The sequence below is a fragment of the Xiphophorus hellerii genome, chromosome 1 (genome assembly GCF_003331165.1).
Source record: "Xiphophorus hellerii strain 12219 chromosome 1, Xiphophorus_hellerii-4.1, whole genome shotgun sequence".
NCBI lineage: Eukaryota > Metazoa > Chordata > Actinopteri > Cyprinodontiformes > Poeciliidae > Xiphophorus > Xiphophorus hellerii.
This window is the reverse complement of record NC_045672.1, coordinates 5,484,018-5,505,090: the sequence shown is the minus strand read 5'-3', so window position 1 is coordinate 5,505,090 and position 21,073 is coordinate 5,484,018. Positions and strand designations below refer to the sequence as shown.

General features: G+C 40.9%; 1 protein-coding gene across 3 annotated transcripts in view; it reads left to right on the top strand.

The window, feature by feature from the left end:
* myt1b (myelin transcription factor 1b) overlaps positions 1 to 21,073 on the top strand; it is a 146,301-nt gene that overhangs the window by 98,101 nt on the left and 27,127 nt on the right. For all 3 annotated transcript variants that reach the window (XM_032569535.1, XM_032569543.1, XM_032569554.1), the window contains 5 exons: positions 3,461 to 3,515; positions 5,518 to 5,548; positions 8,214 to 8,276; positions 12,124 to 12,491; positions 14,375 to 15,409. In XM_032569535.1, coding sequence (XP_032425426.1) covers positions 3,461 to 3,515; positions 5,518 to 5,548; positions 8,214 to 8,276; positions 12,124 to 12,491; positions 14,375 to 15,409 — 1,552 coding nt within the window. The remainder of the gene's footprint in view (positions 1 to 3,460; positions 3,516 to 5,517; positions 5,549 to 8,213; positions 8,277 to 12,123; positions 12,492 to 14,374; positions 15,410 to 21,073) is intronic.

Here is a 21,073-nt window from a genome sequence, read left to right as displayed (position 1 = left end):
CTGACTCTTGCCTTAATCATTTACCACCATTTCTAGATCCTGTGTGTTCCTTGGCAGATCGAGGCCGAAAGGATACTCAGTTCAGCCGAACTGTTACCTGCAGAGGTCACACTGCTAGCTATTTGAAGGTCATCTGAACATGCAGCAAATTTACCCTTTAAATAACATCTTACACATTTTTATTCTTTTCTGATTTCATTTTTATGCACTTTGCTGAAATTAGACAGCTTTGAGTCTTCTACGCTCAGTAACAGCATCTGCTCTGAAGAGTGTTATTGTTGCCTGGTAGAGCTGAGGCATGATCCATTCACCAGTCAGAGAAAGCTCAAGGTTTTGAGTTTCAAACTGGCTGGTCACTGGTTAGAGCTGACCAAGCTGTGAACTGGCCCTGGCTGGCTGAAGAGTGTTTATTGTCATTTTATCTATACACTGGTTATTCTTCTAGTAGTCTGCCAAAACTAAAATATGTCTTAGACTAAAATGTCAGTTCAAATATTTTTTCTTGCTTTACTTAAAAAAAACCCCAAAAACTAAATGGCAAGGTGACAATAGAATTCTCCACCATCCATATTGGAGCGATATCACTGTGTTCCCATGTTAACACTGAAAAACAGTATGGATAAACAATTTTAAGGAATTGTAGTGAACAACAACAACGCATTTCTCTACATTTCACACATTCAAACTCTGCAAAAACAGACACTGTTCACCATCAGATGCTTCAAATAACATACAGACAGAAATCGGGACGATTTACCACTGCAATTATCACTACTTTTTGGTGGCCATGTTGGTTAGGTTTAGTGTGGACCCCCAGCTTTCACATTATGAACTTGAATTAGCTTAGAGAGTTCATTTTAATCAATGTAGTTCAGTTCAGTTTATTTATATGGCAGCAATTCACAACACAACATGAAAAAAGTAGTCAGTTCAATCCAAGCCCAAAGAAAGATTCCAACTCAAGTATACATTCTGAATCGGGCCTGTTTATCACACAAGTTCACTTTGTTATTAAGTCTGCAGCAAAGTAGAAATAATGCAGCATGAAATTCAAGCTGCTGCTAATAAAAATCTCTTTTTACCTTTTCTAAAAATTTGTCTTTCCACAAATTTTCTGTCATACTGAGGCTTCATGACGTACGTAGGTTTGGTGGTGTGAAGTTGGGTCATTGTCTGTTTGGAAGACAATCTGTCCCCAAACCCTAACGTCCTCCGCTGTACCTTGAAATGCAATAGTTACACGTTTATTTTCACCTGAAGCCATTTTGTGAGATCATAATGGAGTCCTGTCAATTAGATTTTTGAAAATGATCTTAAATTTGGTCGCAGTGGCCGGCACACTTCCACAAATCCGCTAATGCTGTAGAAGAGGGGCAAATTTTTTATTTAGTGCTTTTTGCTAACTTTTAATCACTTTTTGCTAAGGGCAATTAGCTTCCCCAAATTAATTTTTATAGAAATTAAAGCACAAATTCACTTGGCTGTTTTGTAAACCTTCAGTTGAATAAACATTGCAATCTGTGCTAAAGTTTTGCTTATCGACTGTTAAGAACTTTTCAGGTAATTAGTAGTTTACATTGTTGCTCATATTTCAAAGCAGGTGAAGATTGTTGTGTTTTCCCTCCTCACGTTCTCTTTTTTAAAAAAATAATCTTTATTGATCAATTGTTTACCTTATTCAAAGAAATGAGTAAGCTAATCAAAACTCACATGAAATACAAAAATGCAACACTTTGATGTTAATTAAACAAATACCTGCTAAACGGTTGAATTTAGCGCTTTTTAGCATGAATTTAGCATGTTAGCATTAATTTAAGCTAAGTACAGTGTTGGAATAGCGCTTTGGCTTTAGCTTTAGCGGAAGTAATGTTTACGGTTATTGCTTTAAGGTTAATGCTGACGACTTTTCAGTTGGGGATGGTCACCACATCCTGTGGCAGACAGCTGCTCTTCATATGTAAAAAATATCTATGACTGTCAAAAATCTGTTAAAAACAGATGTGATTTTGTATGGGAAAAAAATAATAATAATAATCCATTGTTATCCCTTTAAAGTTGGCAATCTTTCCACATTTAAACACTAAAGTGAATTCTGGGCTGAACGCAAGAACAAATACGACAAGCTCACAAATAACTATGATAAACTTGTCTTCCCTCTCAGAAGGACTCAAGCGCTCAGTAGTGGCTGGACAGAAAGCGACGTAGCTTGATGGAAAACGTTGAGGCCTGAGAGGAGCGGGCTGAGGCGGGGAACAGGAAGGAGGGGCTTGGGGGCTGCACCTGTACCTTCAGCCAACTGCTAATGAATGTACCCTCGATGGGAGTCAGGGGCGAAGAAAAGCCTTTAACAAGAACAACAGCTTGTTTCATCCTCCTCGCATCCTTCGTCCACTCCTTCTTTTCATAAGTAGTCTATTAGCAGGAAAGGGGTTCTGCCAAATAGGGTGAAGATGAGAAAAAAAAAACGACTCAGAGAAACAAAGACCCTATGTTTGAATCCCACTGTGACTGTGCCAACTTGACTAAAGAGGAGCTACAAAGCAGTTAAGTGGATGGGCAAGCCAGCGTGTCTGTAGGGGGGATGAAAGGCTTGAAGACGGGTAGCATGCAGAAGGAAGTGTGGGACAGAAAGAAGGGAGAGCAGAAATATATATATATATATATATACAAAAACAGAGTCCAGTAATCAAAGCTAATGGCTCCATTGTGTCTAGAGAGCATCTGATAGCTTTATAGAGGAACCCTAAGCATGGAGAGGTAGCAATGAGGAGGTGTGGTCCATAGTCGGCATGTGCACGCGTGCGGGCGTGTGTAAGTGTAGGGGTGTGTGCACGAGGGTTAACACCTGCTCCTTTGTGGCTTTAAAAGCCGAGGCACACACACACATCTCCTCTTCTTAAAAGGGTTATTACAGCGGCCCGTGTGTTTTCGCTTTATTATTATATTCAGCGTAGTTATGATTGTCGGCCCCCCTGCTTACAGGGGCCGCGGCCCCCTGCGCCGGCGCCGCCTGTTGCCTCCGCGCAGACCACAATCATGAGTAGCACTCAGAAGCAGGAAATTACAGGGGGAGCGACGGGGGGTGGGTGGGTGCTCCTAGTTTGTTTTCCATGTAACCCTCATTTGTGATGAAGCGAACATGATGTTAGCATGTTTTAAGTGTGTTTTTGTTTTGGGGGTTTTTTTTCCCGTGGCGATGCAGCGGTGTGTGTGAACACAAGTGTCTAGATGCGACGGCCTCTTTTGCGTCAGCGCCACACTTCATCTGTGTTGAACGGGAACATTTTGAACGGATCTTTTTATAGCAGCTGTTTTGAAGCACACAAAGACAATGAACTCTGGAGGCTTTTTTCGACAACTAACCACTGACTGTTTCTCTCTCTTTTTTCTGTTTCCTCCCGTTTCTTCCCTTGTTTGCTTTTCTCTTTCCACCCCTTCTTGCCTCTTCCTTTCATCCCAGATGAGTGTGGAGGGTGACGACAAGCGAACTCGCACTCGGTCAAAGGGAATCAGAGGTGAGCGTCGGGAGCGTCTCTCCACCTTGTCAAGCTTTTTGCAGCTGTTAAATACACATTCAGTCACCCTGATTCACATCTTAACATCTTCCGCTCATCTACTGCAGCTGAGTGATTACTTGGTTTTGTTTGCGTGCATTGCATATGTTCCATGTAGAAGAGTTTGTGCAAAATTTAGCTTAGGGAGTAACTATTTCTGCCCATGCGTATTTCTAGATTATTCTGACATGTTTGATGGATCATAATCCAGATGTTTGACATTCTGCTGCTGTCGAAGATTAGTTATCAGTGGATAACTGATAACAGTTATCAGTTATCCACTGATAACTGATGTCCAGTTATCAGTGGATAACTGGACATCAGTTATCCACTGATGTCCAGTACGGAATCACTGGATAACTAATGAACAAGACAACATATTGGTATTTCCAGGCTTCCACTGTCTAACTGTTCATTCCAATCGACCAAGTTGAGCCTGGAAGAGTCTGGAATTTGAAGCAACATTTGTAGAAACCCGATTTCTTTCATTTCCCCCAATTTTTTACATCACGTTGTGTAGCACTAGCTAAACTTGGGCTCAAGCTGCAGTATCAAGCTTATGTAAGTAATTATACTACAACAGATGACCACAGTCATAACATGTTTTTGCTAACTAATGTTTTATATTAACTAATATTAAACAATATTGATGTGAAGGTGATATAATCCAAGTTTTTTTTGTTAGCCATCTCTGTTGCCTGATGCGTGTAAAGATTTTCTAAAAGAGTTGAGGCCTTGTATTTTGGATCTAAATCCTTTTTTACAAAAAAGACAATGCAAAACGTTAATGTGGGAAAACATCTGCCACAGAAACAGGAAGCTGTCTTCAAATCAGTTCAGTTGTGACTCTGACGTTTAGAAGGAATCCTGTGCACGTTTTCATGTTTTCCTAGGAATTTTCACAAGAGATTGGTAATTTATGTATGGTGTATCCTTGAATGAGTGTCTAATACGCACATATTTATAAAACTTGTGTGCATAACTGTGTGCGCTCGCGCGTGTGTGTTTGATGTTTTGAAGAGAGACAGCAGAGCGGCAGTTCACGTAGCATTCAGAGTGCAAGAAGGCGTCCAGTCATTCCAACCACATGATGAAAGACTGAGAAACTGAAATGTTACACACACACACACACACACACGCCCGCACCCACACAGACAAAAATAAGAAGGTTGTGTGTGTTAGTGTTTATTTTCTTTGCTTTTGGAGTAGCCAGCTACCCAGGCTGTTTCTGACATGTGATTAATGCATGTGATATCAGAGCCCAAACTGAATTCTCCAGGAAGCTATTGTTTTCTTATTTTGCTCCAAATGAAAATAGGATATTTCTCCCAACTCGTTCTATCGCTCAACTCGCCCAATCGATGCCCCACGGCCGGCCCGGAGCAGGGTGCTGCGCGCCAGCACAGCTTGATTTATGTTTTCGAGCCAATTACTATAAGTTGCCCCTGAAAGAAGTCCTGTTTTCTACTGATGAAGGCACTTTTTTTTTTTTTTTTGCTTTTTAATTTCATTTTCTCAATTATGATAACTAAAGTGTAACAATTAATCTTGTTTTCTTGCTGAAGTCTGCACATAACCCGCCTCCTTTCTGAGCAGCAGTGGGCTGATTTAGGCTTTCCGCTCGTGTGTGTGCGTGGACGTGTGTGTGTGTGTTTCCACCTGCCAGATTTTACACTGTATTGTTTGTTTCGTGCTCGATCTTGCACGTGTGCTGATGTGTGTATGTTTAGATATAAATATATATATGTATGCGTGTAAGTAGAGTCGGAAGGTGTGGTTTTCCCCCCCATCTGATCACACATTCAGCAGCGTGTAAGCCTCTATGAGAAAATCCTCATGGGGTTCGTATGCATTTGTGATTTATTGATCTGGGTTTCTTTTAGCAGCGCTACGTTCTGAGCAGTCATTCACCTTTGTTCTCCCCCTTCTCCTTTCCTCTCCTTCCTTTTTTTTCTTCTTTCAGTTCCCATTGAGCTCGTAGGACAAGAGCTGAGGTAAGGAAACACCTTCATCTTTGTACAGAATCCTTTCATGAAGTTCTTTTATGTGCGCCGCCGTGCAGCAGCCCCCCTCAGCACTCGTACACCAGCGGTGCTCCTTCAGACAATGCTGTACAGTATTAGTTTTTATTCGTTATTATCAGCACTTTTCAGCTCATGGTCAGTGCCTCCAACATGCTGCTATTGATTCCTGGCAGCTTTTTGCTGTTTCCTGCTACGAGCGCGTACAGTAGATGCGATGAAAGAGCCGTGTGATCTCTTTTGCTTTCCGATGGAAGCGTGAGCCGGGAGGACGGCGAGGCCTGATTATGTAGTTTCGTCGGTCGGCCTCAGCCTTCCTGTAGTTTCCCACACAGCCGACATCTTTGGGGACCAGGAAGCCGCTTCTCCTCCGCTTCGTCCTGCAGATTAATGGTCTGCAGGCCACATCCGGTCCGTTCGACGGCCTCATCCGGCCTGTGGAAAAATTGGAAATCAAACTCGAATGAAATCAAACTGTGCATGAATCTGAATATGTTGCTTTTATTTTGGAGGGAAAAAAAACAGCTTTCATTTTCCCGTGTGGGATTCCTCTTCAAGTCCTCCACCAGTGAGCCGCCCGCTACCCAGTCCCTCCAGGGAAGTTGCGATGTTGCAACTATTAATGCAAATACAGTCATCATTCGCGAATTTGGCACGTGTTTTTCACTTTCAACAGTCACAGCAAAATTTCACCTTTTCTGCATTGCATTCTTTTCTCACCAATCACTGCAACCTGGCTGAATTTTAACCAACTTCTTTTGCCCCTTCATAATTTAACTTACTGTTTCACAATGTCTCTTGAAAGCTGAGCTTATGAGATGACAGCATGAAAGCTAAAGAATAACATTTCCTGTTTTTTCACATTTCTTTTTTTTCCAAAAACCTTTTTGAGACGTTCTGTAGAATTTGCTTCTACTTTGTAATCAGTTCATGTTAACTTGAATGATCAATGTGGAATTCCTGTTTTGCACTTTGACATGATTTGATTTATATTGAGGATATTTCAAGAAGGTGCATGAAAATGTCACTTTCACTTCAAATCTTAAAATCATGCCTTTTTGGGACAAGTTATGTGCAGCACTTTCAAATATTTATTTTTAAGTTCGTGTTATGGCATATATAAACTTTTTTTTAAAAATGTGCAACTTTTGAAACGGGTTGCTGCAAAACTAGTAATTTTAGGCCGCAACAATCCCATACAAAACATAGCAACATCCGGGAGGGACTGACTGAGGTAAGCAGGTTCTGTATTAACGGAGAAACTCCAATTCAATTATCGAACCAAACATACAGTGGATTATGAAATCTTACTAATTTTTTTTTTTACATTTATTTTTGGAAAAGTCATTTATAGGCATTTAAAACTAGCAATCTCTGTACCCCATTTCAGAACACAAAGCATTTGTAATTTCCCTTTTTTTTTATTCATTGGTTTAAAGTCCGTTTTGTCGTTACTGCGGTAGAAGATATTTGTTTTATTGGCTGCATGAGCACATTTCTGTGTGTGGGATGAAAAAAAATCAAGTTTAGGATGTTTTTTTAAGTACTGCTCACCAAAACAATACGAAAACTCATCAAGCGCAAAAACATCCAATTTGCGTAAATGGGATGAGGGGAAGAAAAAGTCTTTGATTTTTTCCGGGGAAAAAAATAATTGAAAAATTGCTATCCATAATATTATTGTAATATGGTAAGGTGTCCACATAGAGCTAAAATTGAAGTTCAGGACTTTGTTACAAATGCAAAGTCTCAGCTGTTTCCAATTTCTAAGGTTTCTACATGAAGAAAAACAATATTTTTACAGTTTATTATAAAACTGGGAACATTTTGGTTGCCAGTGGTTTTGGCTCTCAACAACAGTCCTGGTTTGTCATGAGGCCCTTTGGGGAAAAATAATTTTCCTCCCCTGTTCTAAATGATTCTCCTCATCCCCGCCTTCATTTTGTCATACTTCACCTCGGAGCATCGATCTGCACTCAGCGCTTTGAAATAGAAAAAAGCTTCCCTTTTTTTAGGGATTAAGAGAGGGGGAGAGAAAAAAGACAACAGTAGGGAAGGCCAGCGAGTGTCTCATTTAAAATGCTAATGCGGCAATTTTTAATAAGTAAAATTAATAATAGGGATAATTGGAGTAATAAAGGGCAATTGCTGGGGGAAGTTAATGAGAATTAAAATGAGCCATCCTGAGGGGTCATGGCAACCTGAATCAAAAAGCAGAGAGAAAAGAAAGGAGTGAGCACCGAAGATGATGGTGATGATGATGATGATGACTGGTGAAGAGAGGCGAACAGGGGAAATTACAGCAGGTCTCGGCTGATCTTTATCACTCGTAGTAACAGGATATAGGCCAGGGTTGATGTACGACACATAATATTCTGCTTCCCCCGGCTGGATGCCACCTGCATTCATGCATCATGTGTGTCGGCTGGACGGGCCGGGCTGCATATCTTCCTTTGTACATGTGCATTTGTGTGACACGTTTGCATCTCTTTGCTTTGTTTTCTTTATCTTAATTTTCTTTTTACTGCCTGTGTTTATCACTGCTGCTGCTGCTGCTGCTGCTGCTGCTGCTACTGCACAAGGACTAAAGTGCTCTTGTGTCTTAAACATATCTCTAACCTCCATCCATCCCATCCAGCTGCCCCACCCCCGGATGCAATGGCTCCGGCCATATCAGTGGGAGATACTCACGACACAGAAGGTAGGGCAGATTAAACCCACCCTCTGTCTGTCCCCCCTCCTCTGTCTGCCATCCTCCACCTGCTGTTTGCTTTTAGAGACAATCAGAGGAAACAGGTTTCTGGACAGATTTAAGATACAAAAAGCGCTTCCACAAATGTGAATTTGAACCCGGAAAGATTCAGGGGTTCGACTTAGATTAGATATTGTAGTGACAGGGTTCAGTATGATAATAAAAAGAATTTTGTTAAAGTTTGAAAACTGCAGGAATTAAAAAAAAAAAAAAAGTTCACTCGAGAAGTCATTTTCAAACCATCTAATCAAATAAATCTAGCTGTAAAACGAATCATGTTGAGGAAGCCCGGCAGTCAACCTTTTTGTTAAGGCTACATTCAGACGAGACCAACAGGCTAAACATTTGATTCTTTTTTCTCTTTTAAATAAGGGCTGTAGCCTGGTGAAAACCAGTCCTGTTGTCTGGACCCTCGGCTGTTGCCCGTGACGTATGTCATTACCAGTTTGACGCTAAGAAGCTTACCGGAAATTAAACATTCGTCCTCCACTGCGAGGCAGCTGCTAATGCTAATTCATTATTTGGAAGCGCAGCCAACACGGACTGAATGCCTTTGCTCACTTCTTCCACTGCTAAAACTACAGACAGACAGCAATACTAAAACAGCGTGGAAAACCAATGTCATTGTTCACAACGTCTCCTTCTGTTCATTGATTTGCCCGTTTCAAATTTTACCAGAGAAATCCACTTCAATGGGAGAAATCCCAGACAGAACACTGAAGGGAGATGATAAGTGAGCAGGAAGGCTGTCGCCAGGAATATTGTTAATTCAGATGTTTGTTGATGACCTGTGTTTAGGGGATGCTATGATTGCAGTGCTCCCATCGCAAATTTCAAATTTAAAAACTAACAACATCGCTGACACTCCTAAAAGCAAACACATTTAAACTGGATTGATTTGTCAAAAACTGGCCATGAAAGCAGAAAATTAAAAATAAATGAAAAACAAGGAATGACTCACTTTCTGCTGATAATATAACACAGTAAAAGATTGCATGTTAGAATTAAAATGTTTGATTTCATACAAGAAATTGAAATCGTCATCATGATTTATTTCCAAGACCAATATCATATTTCATATTTTAAGGGCCACAGATGCTGTGTCAAAAGGATTCCATTCTTTCAGAAAACCCCAAATCTAAGAAACTAGTCTTATTAGACTCTTTGATATTTTGGGTGGTTCTTTCTAAACTTAACTGTGAAAGCGAGACATCAGTTTTTAATTTGACCGTCAGGCCTCTACCACAGCCTTCAACATTTCAATGTCCTGATTCTTTCTTTTCCTTCGGCTTTGAAACTATGTGTTGCCTTGGGAATTCATTATTAATTAATTAATCAATTTTCTCTGTAGAAATACAATATTATTAACTTCATAAATAAAAAAATATGAATGATACAGCAGGCAATCAAGAGCAGACCGAACACTGAGTTGCTGCTCACAGCTAAGAAACGCTTGAGTCCCAACGTGGATTACAGATGAAAAACGAATGATCCATAACATTTTAATTAAACAGCTTCAAACCTGATGGGCAGCTGGTGGGCTGTGCACTCAGGTCCCGCTTTTAGATGAACACGCACACCTACACCCACACACACACACAACGTGTCAGTGAAAAGCTGGGACTCTTGCAGTTTGATCTGATGCGACAAACTTGACAATACAGTGATCACAGCAGGACTAATAAATGCCAACATCAGGCAAAGAAGTAACTGACCTATGAATCTCTACATGTCAACTTCATTCTGACACAAGATGGCCTCTTTCAATTAAATAAATACTAACAGCCTTACTGAAACTTTTTGGCTTCATCACGTCAAAATATCCAAACACGTTGGTGTTCCACGCTACGCCAAACATTTGGATATGTTCGGATTGTTTGTAGGCAGTACAAGAACTTTAAGATGAAACAACCTCCTTAGATTTTGATATTTGTACTGAAATTTCTCTGAAATATGACAGAGAAGTCATTTCTCTGTCATACAGGCAAGCTAAAGTTAAGTTAAATATAGTGTAAGAACAATAATTAAATGAATGTAGCGATCACAAATCAGTAGATTTCTCTCAAGTTCTTTGGCAGAGCAATTTTTTATTTGTATTAAAGTAGAGGGAGCCCTCCATGTACTCCACTCTTCTTAGATTTTTATTTGTAACTACAACCATGAATCATTCCCCTCCTGCTCCACATGTAGGCACCACGTCATGGTGGTCTTTCACACAGAATCCCATTAAAGTATGCAGGGGTTTTTTGTAATATAATGATGTATTTCTAAAAATTCAACAAGTATAAATACATTTTTAAGGCATTTATAAAAAATAATCGTTCACTTTAGAGACAATAAGCTTCAGATTTGAACTGATGAGACATTTGGCTGCAGTTTAATTGTGCGGGGGTAAAACTTGACAAACTAAAATGGAGGCAACATGGTGTCTGTTTTAAAAGAATCCAAAATGAAGCACTTATGGTTTAATACAACTCTGATTACTTGGATATGTAGAGTTGCATTTCCAGCTTTAATGCTGCAGTATGAAAGTATTGTAAAGAATATGTTTTTTACATATTTGCTGAAACTGTCACCATGTCGGGACAGTATGCTATGAGACAGATAATCTGTGAAGAAAATTGATCTCCTCCATCTTCTCCTTGAGCTATTGCTGTAGAGAGCTAGAGCAATTGGTTGTTTTGGTCTGGATGCACCGCTCCAGACCAAAAACAACCAATCAGAGCCAGGAGGAGGGTCTTAGCGCTGTCGATAAACCTTGTATAGTTGCTGCTAAATGTGCTAATGCCAGAGAAACAACTTATCTTTACAGGGAAACTGTTTATCTGCCATCATCTGTGGTCATTCTATCTAGCCTAAGCATTCACAACAGGCTATGCTAGCTGCAGTGCAGGGAGAGGGCTAGGGAAGGGAAGTGAGCAGCGCCATACGGACGGTAATTGACAGCACTAAGACCCACCTACTGATTGGTTGTTTCTAGTTAGCACTGGGAACACTGGGAGGAGCAGAGGAGCTCAATGTTTTCACAGATTATCTGTGTCATAAACTGTCATGACATGGTAACAGTTTCAACAAATATGCAAAAAAAAATTATATAAATGACACACTGCAGCGTTAATATGAAAGTGTCACTTAAGATCAGAGGAGTCTGAACTACATCATGAATAACAGCCAATCAAAAGATGCCATTTGCAGCTGTTTTCCTGCTCTGACTCTTGAAGCTAACAGCAGCTAGATGTGATTTTGTCCGGCTCCTTCGCTTCAGCCTCATTTCTCCTCCTTCCACTCCACACATGTGCTGTCGCCCACAGAGACCCTGTGATGCCTAAAGGGGGTGGGAGGGTGGAGGTTCACCGGATTGTGACTCCTCTTTATTGAAGGGAAGATATTAGCTATCTGTTTACATGTGTATTCGTTCAGCAGGCAATTTCAGATGCACTTTGTTTATAGATCGTCCCTCGGCAACTTCCAGGTGCGAATAAGAGGGAGTTTATTGGATTTCACCCTCTGCTGCCTCGCCCGCCAGCCCGCCTCTCCATACAAGTTGTTCATTAAACGTTCCACTCAATTGGCTGAGATTGGTTTTGATGTCTAGGGGAGCGAGCGGGGCGCCACCCGCAGGCCACATGTCATACTGCAAGATCAGCTCCATGCTTCTTCATCTCTAAACTTTTTCCTTTGTTTTTTCTTTTCTTTTCTTCTGCTCCCTGATACTGCATGAGCTTTCACAAAGGTCAAAGGTGAACTTGATTCTGGTCCTAAAACGGTTCCCGATTGTGTCTCCTCCCCAAACAAGCCTTCTGGCTTGCCCCATCGCCAGGAAGCGCCGTCTGGAGGAAGCTGAGCAGGAGCAGGAACAGGAAGCGGAGAAGCCCGCCTCCAAGAGGAAGTCCCACCCCCTGAAGCTCGCCTTGGATGAGGGCTTCAGCGCCGAGAGCGACGGCAGCAGCGAGGCAGAGGAGGAAGCTGAGAAGGATGGAGGGAAGGTGGAAAAGGCGGTCACCGGGTCAGGAGAGGAGGAAGAGAAGGATGGAGGTGCGGAGGAAGAAGAGATAGAGGCTGAGCCCCTGGAGAAGGATGCTGATGGACTGATGAAGGGGCAGGAGGAAGAGGAGAAGGAGACACAGCAGCAGGAGGAGGAGAAAACATCAGCAGATGATGAAGGTAAGGCTTAAGAACCTGAAGGTTTTTCACTTTTTTTAATTTTAACTTTAGACAAAACTTCTGACTTCATAAGTTTCCTCCATCAGCTTCCTCTCCTTAAATAATTAAGACATTATTCAGCCATTTTTGCTTTGAAACAGCATTTTCCACACAGACAGCATGGAGCTTGTGAATGAAGCATCCCGTAACCTCGCAGTAGTTTATGAGGAGGAGTTGGTTTCTCACACAGAGCTTAAGCTGAGGAATTTTTGGAAAGCAACAACCTGTGCAAAATTTTTCCGTTTTACGAGGTTGCTATGACAATCCGGGTAAGCCATCAGGCTGTTTTCTATGGATTTATATTTCACTTTGTTGACAATTTAGAAGAAGAAAACATTCCTATGGACGTTAAAGCTAAATATCGTTCTTAGTTTAATACCGTTCAAACATTTACTCCTAATGATAATTACTTAAAAGAATTTATGGAAAAATAGAAAATATGAGCTATATTTATTATTTAACATAATTCCTCTGTCTCACATGGGAGAAATTTGTCTTAGACGAGGAGACAAGGCAACAAAGATAAACAATACTTCAAAGTCAGTAACAATAAATACATAAAACTTGCACAAATGAATAACAACAGGGTAATATTTACTAGTTGACACCCATCCATCCATTTTCTAACACCCTTGTCTCTAGTGGGGTCAGGAGGGGTGCTGGTGCCTCTCTCCAGCGAACGTTTCGGGCGAGAGGAGGGGTCAAACTGGACAGGTCGCCAGTCTGTCGCAGGGAAACACAGAGACAGACAGGACAAACAACCATGCACACACACACTCACCTGACAGTCATGTTTTTGGATTGTGGGAGGAAGCCGGAGAACCCGGAGAGAACCCACACATGAACAGAGAGAACATGCAAACGCCATGCAGAAAGACCCCGAGCCGGGAATCAAACCCAGGACCTTCTTGCTGCAAGGCAACAGTGCTAAAAGATAACACAGTTTGGCAGAAAAAGTGTTCTGAAAATAAAACACTTGAATGCCTACTTATACTTCTAATGGAGTAAACGTCACATTCAATCAATTTTCATGCCCTTGACAGAAATGCAGAGTTAGAGGTGATGTAGATTTTGTAGATTTGATTAAAAAATGTTTGTTTGCTTTTTTTTCCGAAACTTGACTCTGACTTTGTGGCTGATTAACGGTGCACCCAAAATTGCACTGTTCAAATGAGACCGAATTAAATATTTTGACCCACATGCAAAATGCTATTCATGGTTGAAAAGTAGCACTTGCACATCATCCTAAAAACACCATGAAGCATGGTGGTGACGGCATTATACTCCTGAAATGCTTTTGTTTGAGAGGATAAGTGAAGCTGAACTGAGTAGATGAGAAAATGGCTTAGGATAAGTGCAGGGCAAAATGGGAAAAGATTCAAGGGTGTGAATACTTTTGCAGGACACTGTAGGTCGATGCTTGGTGACTCAACAATCTGAACAGAAAAATATGTGAAAAAGAAACCAAGATCCCCATAAAAACCCACAGAAATCCCACCGTGTTGATCATTAAAACCACTTTAAAAAGTTAGTAAAAAGTTCAGAATGTTTTAAGCAACTATATGAAACTATACAGGGTGAGTTAGTGCTGTGTTTCTTCATCTTCAAGAGAGTGAGGACACAAAGTAAAGACGAAATGTGCTGCAATACCTCTTGATTAGAACTGGATCAATTCTCCTTCTCTATCTACAAGCTCCAGATTTGTTGCAGCGGGTCGTTTTCACTGCACTGTCGCTTCGCAGGCAGCGAGGTGATGCAAGCGATGACAGAGATGTTGCTGACAACAGCTTGAGCTCACTGCATGACTCAGACTGCTGGAACCTCTTCTTCTCTGCCTTCCACAGAGCAAGAGTGTGTGATTGTGGAGCCGGAGCACCGAGCCACGTCGCCCGACGCCGAGGTGCGCCAGCCTCCCTCCCAGAGCCCCGAAGAGGTGGCCGACTCCCTGCTCCACCTGGGCCGGGTCTCCAACGGCCACGCTGTTGGCGTGGTTGTGCAGCAGATTGAAGATGTCAGAGCGGCAGCTGAACAGGTTGAAGAAGCAAAGCATCAGCAGGAGGGGGCCTCGCACGAGGAGGAGGAGGAGGAGGCACAAAGATCTCCGGAGGAGTCATCTGTTCTGCAGAATGAGGCGAGGAAGGTGGAGGAAGAACAAGGGGAGCGTGTTAACATGAGCAACCATGTGAGCCATGGCAAACAGATCAAAGGCGAAGAGGAGGAGGAGATGGTGGTGTCGGTGCAGCAGACGCAGGAGACCCCGACAGACGATGAGGAGGACGATGAGAAAGATGAAGAGGAGCAAAGGAGGCCTTTCCTCTCCATATCTGATGTGCCAACCGCCGTCCGAACTATCACCAGCACAGCAGCAGCTCAGGGAACTCACATCAAGACAGAAAACCACATCGTTCAGGAGGACTACAGCAGCGACAGGTACAACTCGCTTCAAAACTTCAAAAGCAGCCCTCCTTTAAGCTTCAGCTCCCACAGGGCCAGCCCGCTCGACAACTACTACTCCATCCCAAGATTGGAGAACTACAAACTCCACAAGGCCTCTTCCTCGGCCTCCCCGGATGTCATCGAAGTGCGATCCGATAAGTCTGAGGACAAAGACTTTGATGACCTCGACGGAGACGATGAGCGAGACGATGAAGACAGCCTGTCTCAGCGTTCCACGGTGACCGATGAGTCGGAGATGTTCGACATGACCAGAGGGAACCTGGGTCTCCTGGAGCAGGCCATCGCTCTCAAGGCCGAGCAGGTGAAGCCCGCCGGGCCTAGGGAGCTGCTCCGAGCTCCAGACCTCCACCACCAGAGATACTTCACCATTGAGGACAGACCCAAGCACCTAGACATCATCCGGAAGACCTACTTCAGCAAAGGTTAGAAAGTCTCTAAAATATTTTACTTGCACAACAGAAATGTAGTTTTACCATGTTTTCCTTAGACATGTAGATAATCAGGATTCCAGTCAACTAGTGATGTATTGATATCAAACTCTGTGACAGCTCGGCTCTTGTGTCATTTTTAGGAGAGTCATTGTTCTCATCTGAACATTGATAGAATTTTATTGAATATACTATACTATCACACACCTTCATATGGACTGCACAACTGGTGTCAGAGTTTGGGCCTCATTGAGGTGAGAGGTGAGAATTGGACTCCTCCAGGATTGTCCTTTGCCACTGATTCTGTTCATAACTTTTAGAGACAGAATTTCTAAGCTCAGCCACAGTGTTGAGGGGATCCAATTTGGAGTCCTCAGGATCACACCTCCTGCTGAGTGGCCGAGGAGAAGTGGCCGGAATGACATTTACCATCTCCAAATTCAAGACTGCAATCTTGAACCAGACAAAGAGTAGAGCTTCTCTGGGTGGGGAAGAGGTCCTGCCCCAAGTGGAGGAGTTCCAGTATCTCAGGGTCTTGTTCAAAAATGAGAAAACAAATTGCAAACAATAGGCAGATTGGTGCAGCATCTGCTATGACGGGAGCACTGCAGCAGTTTGCTGTGGTGAAGAGACAGCTCAGTCGGCTGATCTATGTTCCTTACCTTCATCTATGGTCACAAACTCTGGGTAGTGACCAAAAGACCAAAAAGCAACTAAAAGTTGGTCGTCTGGGATCTTTGTTGGAGATAGGGTGAGAAGCTTGTTCATCTGGGAGGAACTCAGAGTAGAGCCGCTGCTTCTCCACAGCGAGAGGAGCCAGTTCAAATGGCTCCTCAACTCCTAATATTTTAGGATTCCCCCAGAGGAAGTGGCCCAAGTGAGTAAGAGGGAAGTCTGAGTCTTAGATTGCTGATCTGGTGACGCCCGATTAAAGCGGAAGATAGTTATATATACTATTCCCATTGTAATATTTATGGTGAAAGCAAACAGTTGCATGAGAGTACGAGAAAACTCTGGAGTAAATCAGCGCGAATGCTCACATCCAAACTCTAACAATGGAAGCAGCGCGTCCAGATAAACAGTTGTACCAAATAAACAGCGGAGAGTCACAGAGCTCTGTGCGGGTCCTCCCATCTTCATTGTAACGTGGATGAAGAGGCTCCAGCTGAGCAGACAGCACCGAAGTGTGGAGAGGAAGTGCTCGAAGAAAGGCCGAGGAGACGGCATGTCAAGAGAGGAGAAGGAGGAGTGTGGGTTGCTCCGCTGCTAGCGTGCGTGGAGTGTTTGTTTACGTGTGCTTGGGCCTCGTATTTCACTGCTGGCACGCTGCCCACTTGTCATGCTCACGGTGAAGCAGCAGTGTGATTACATGCCTGGTAGTGCTGCCCTCTCCTTGGCCCCAGCTCCCTCCTGTGGTGGCGTTCATGTTCTCCTCGTCGCTAATTAGGAGATGCATGTCTCGTTAACATTCAATTTGAAGGCCAACAGAGCATCGCACCGTCCTCTTGCTCCACTTTCCTCTCCAGTGGCACAGATATTTCCTGGCCTATCTCCAAAATCATTTGGAAGGACCACGCTTAGTTTTTATTGATTTTACTTAAGTATTTGTTAATTAAACAAACAATAGAAAACATGAAACAAGAGGTCAAACAGCCACAATTTCAATCAAACCATTACTGCTTTTTTATTTATTTTTTGACCTGATTCTGACATAAATAAACATGTAAATAATAATGTGAAATTAATTGGCTACCTTTCAGTCAAAGATTACCACTTGAATACATTTTAAAATCTTTAAAAATATATATTTGTGAAACACACAGTATTTCATAATACTTTAAAAGAAAAAGAAAAGGGGGAAACAGTTAAAGACAAATAAGATTCAAGTAAAAATATACAATTAATTATAATAATGCTTTAAAATAAGAATAAAAAATAGAACAAAACAATAAAAGTCCAATTTAGAACAGATAAATAGTTAAGACTAGTGGAACTCGATTTAAATGCTTAATCGATTTAACTGCAAGGACTCTATTAATGAATCACAATTAATTGCAGTTTAATCAAAAACCATGTATCGACAAGATAAGCAACATTTTCAACTCAAAATCCCCTTTTTGCTGCTAAATTGTTCAATAAATAGACAGGTGAGGAACCTAATTCTTAGCTTAATTCAATCTAGTTCTCACTTTTGGGGCAAAGAAGAATGATGTATGTTTATTACGTATCAAACTCTCACTTTGTGATTGTAATTTAGATCTCATTCCTTCATTTTCATTTCCCATGTAAAGAAATGAAAAATTGGAAAAACATGAGCAAAATTGGTAAGTCGTTAAAAAAGAGAGAAAGCACAAACCAATCTTCATTTCTTTGAATTATTCATTTTTGACCTCTTTTTGTATTGAATATCATAGCTACAATGTCATGTACATCTTCCAAAAGCCCTTTTGTCAACTGAACGCTAAAATGAAGACATATTCACATATTTGTAAAGGATTTTAGGGAAAAAAGTTCAATGCAGGTTAATACGTTTGATCAAACTATGCAACAATATAACACAGCAATGTCTGCATAAACAGAAAAAGTTTAGCATGGATTATAATATTACTCCAAACTGTCTCACACACAACTGCTGATGCAAGAAGGACTTGTATATAACTCAGTATTTAAGCTGACACACACGACTGGTCGTAGCTTTAAACACAAGTAGCTCAATGTGTAACTTCTGTGTAATGAACTCACTGAGATGAAATACTGGCTTCCTAAACCAAAGCTAGCACGTTCAGCCCCTCATCCTGTCAATATTTAATTACATGTGCCAGTTTCCGCATTTACCTTTCAAATGAACTTACCCCAATATTAACCTGGATACATGTGAACATTTTATAAATGTAATTTTAACCAAAACATGCTCAGTGGGAAGTAGATGGTTGAAAAGCTAAATGGCATGGAATTTTAAGTCTCCTGTTATGTTAGTTTCTGAGGTACAGCAAAAATGTTCGTGGGTCAATTTGACCCAGGGAACGTTTAATCATGCAGTAGTGTCAGAAATCAAAATATTCCTCCAATACATTTTTGTGTCTGATTATTAACTCCAATATTAGCCATTTCAATCAATATTTGTGCAATAATGTTTTATCATTTCTCAGAAATGAAGGATCGATGACGACAACCTGCTCATTTACTCATTTGGACATAAAAATGGAATTTAAATTTTTTATGTCCACTGAAAAAAACCTAGACACAAAAGAACAATAATTTCCTTGAAACTGATCTTTGGTAAAAAAAAAAAAAAAAAAAATTATATTACACTTTTTTTTTTTTCAGTGGGTGATTTTTATAATTGAACTTGAGACACACATACTGTTCAGGGTCAAATTGACCCGCTGATTAAAATCAAGATAAATGAGTCATGCAGAGAGTATTTATGTTTTCCTCCACTTCTGCTGAGTGTCACTCAGTGTGGGTGGAGTTTGTCTACGGACACAGAAAAGATTCTGTCAAAAGTTGTATGAACACCTGCTTTCTCGCAATTTCCTACTGAAGTAAAGAGAGTAGTGAGAAAGTGGGCTTGGGTATGTCGGGGTGTGCATGTATGTGTGTGTGGGGGTGTGTGTTTGTGTGTGTGTGTGGTGAAATATGGTTCATTGCGGCAAGGAAACATATAGAATTGGACATTTTTAAATCTTTTTTGCACTTTAACCTGACTGCCGGGTCAAATTGACCCGAACAGTATCTATGTAAAAAGTAGATGCAGGGGAGGTTGCAAATGTGTAAAATGAATACATTTTCAATTTATATGTAGAGTGCACCTATTAAGACAAATAGAAAAAGTTTCATGCAAAAAAAAATACTTCCAAGTGTTTTTTTAAAATTTGTAAACTTTAAAACGGGTCAATTTAACCTGCAACATAACAGGAGGGTTAAGTTTGTGGAGAGTAGATGTGACATTGATTTACAATAGGGCCAAAATGGATGTACCAGTGAAAACCTGAGTGGGATTTCAACTGGAAAGATGTTTATCTCTGTGGCTGTTTTTACAGGCTTATATTTAGGAAAGTCAAGGTTTTTGAAGGTACATCGGAACATTTTAAACTTAGTTAAACCTGCAGTATGTAACTTTCACAAAGAAATGTTTTTTACATATGTGTTGAAAATGTGACCAAGTTGTGACAGTTTGATACTAGACAGATAATCTGTGGAAATATTGATCTCCTCCATCTACTCCCTGAGCTGCTATTGCTGTCAACCAATCAGAGCCAGGAGGAGAGTTTTAGCGCCGTCATTTGTTCCTGTTCATACGCTGCCACAAGTGCTAATGGCGGAGAAATAACTTACCGTTCCAGGAAAACTGTTTTTCTTCCGTCATCAGTGGCCATGCTAACTAACCTTAGCACTCATGGCAGACTTTGCTGTGTGGTGAACGAGCTGCAGCGTAGTATAGACTGTACATGACGTTGATTGACAGCACTAATCCCCTCCTCCTGGCTCTGATTTTTTGCTTCTGATGGAGCAATGTCTTTGTTCAGACGACAGCAGGACTATAGGAAGAAGGGAGAGGAGCTTGGGTTTTCTTCACTAATTATTTATCTCATATTTTCATGATATTGTTTTAACAAATATTTAAATGATTTGTTTATATTTGTAAAAGTTACGTCCTGTGACTTGAATGAATTTCGGTTCCAGCCACCTACTACCATTTGGATAATCTCAATATATATATAATATATATATATATATAACTTACAAATAATAAAAATACAAACAATACAAATAATAATTTTTAATGACTGTAGTTTACTAATGAAAAACATCATCATGAAAACCAGGTTTGCTAGATATTCCAATTATCGCTTTCTGTATTTCAGCATGTAAAAATGGTTGAATATAAAGTCAAGACATTTTTTTTTCAATTGTTATTGTTCCCATAAATTTGTTTCATAGCTTTTACAGATTTTATGCAATCTTATTAGAAATATTGGAAAGTTTGATAGAACTTCTGTACACCTAAAGAACACAAGTTCTTAAATAAGTCCTTACCTCTAAAATGTTTACAAATTCCTTTTTTATAATTTCAGACACCAAACATAACTTAATATGCATTAATACACATAGTGGAAACCATCTTGGCGCTAACATAGAAGCTAACATCTACAGTCTTCCTTAAATCTGGACTAGGGGTGCAGCTAATCAGTGCCAAAGAAAATGAATGGCTCTACTGGATTGGCTGCTTCGCAAATGCCAGCTAATAGTGTGTCAAGTAGCATCTGGAAGTGGGAATGTGCCGGAGTCCTCTGCACCTCACTGCCTGCGACATGACACCATTTAAAGAAAAAGAAAGTAAAAGCCAACCACGGTTTTTATGCATCATGCCGGACAGGATGGTTCCACAAAGTGAAGCTAGAATTTTTGCATCCTACACCAGAACCAGATTTGAAGTGAAAGCACACCTCTTTAATTATGGATAGTTTATAAAGGATGCCTTGTTTTACCAAACAAGACTGCTGAAAATGTCACATCCTTATAGCAACAGGGCATCTTTCAGAATGAGTCTTCAGTAATCTATGCAGAATTGCATTCAGGTTAATCCAGAAAACACCTTGTGCGTTTACGCAGATGCTTAAGACGTGAAGGGATACAGATGGTGTTGTTGTGGTG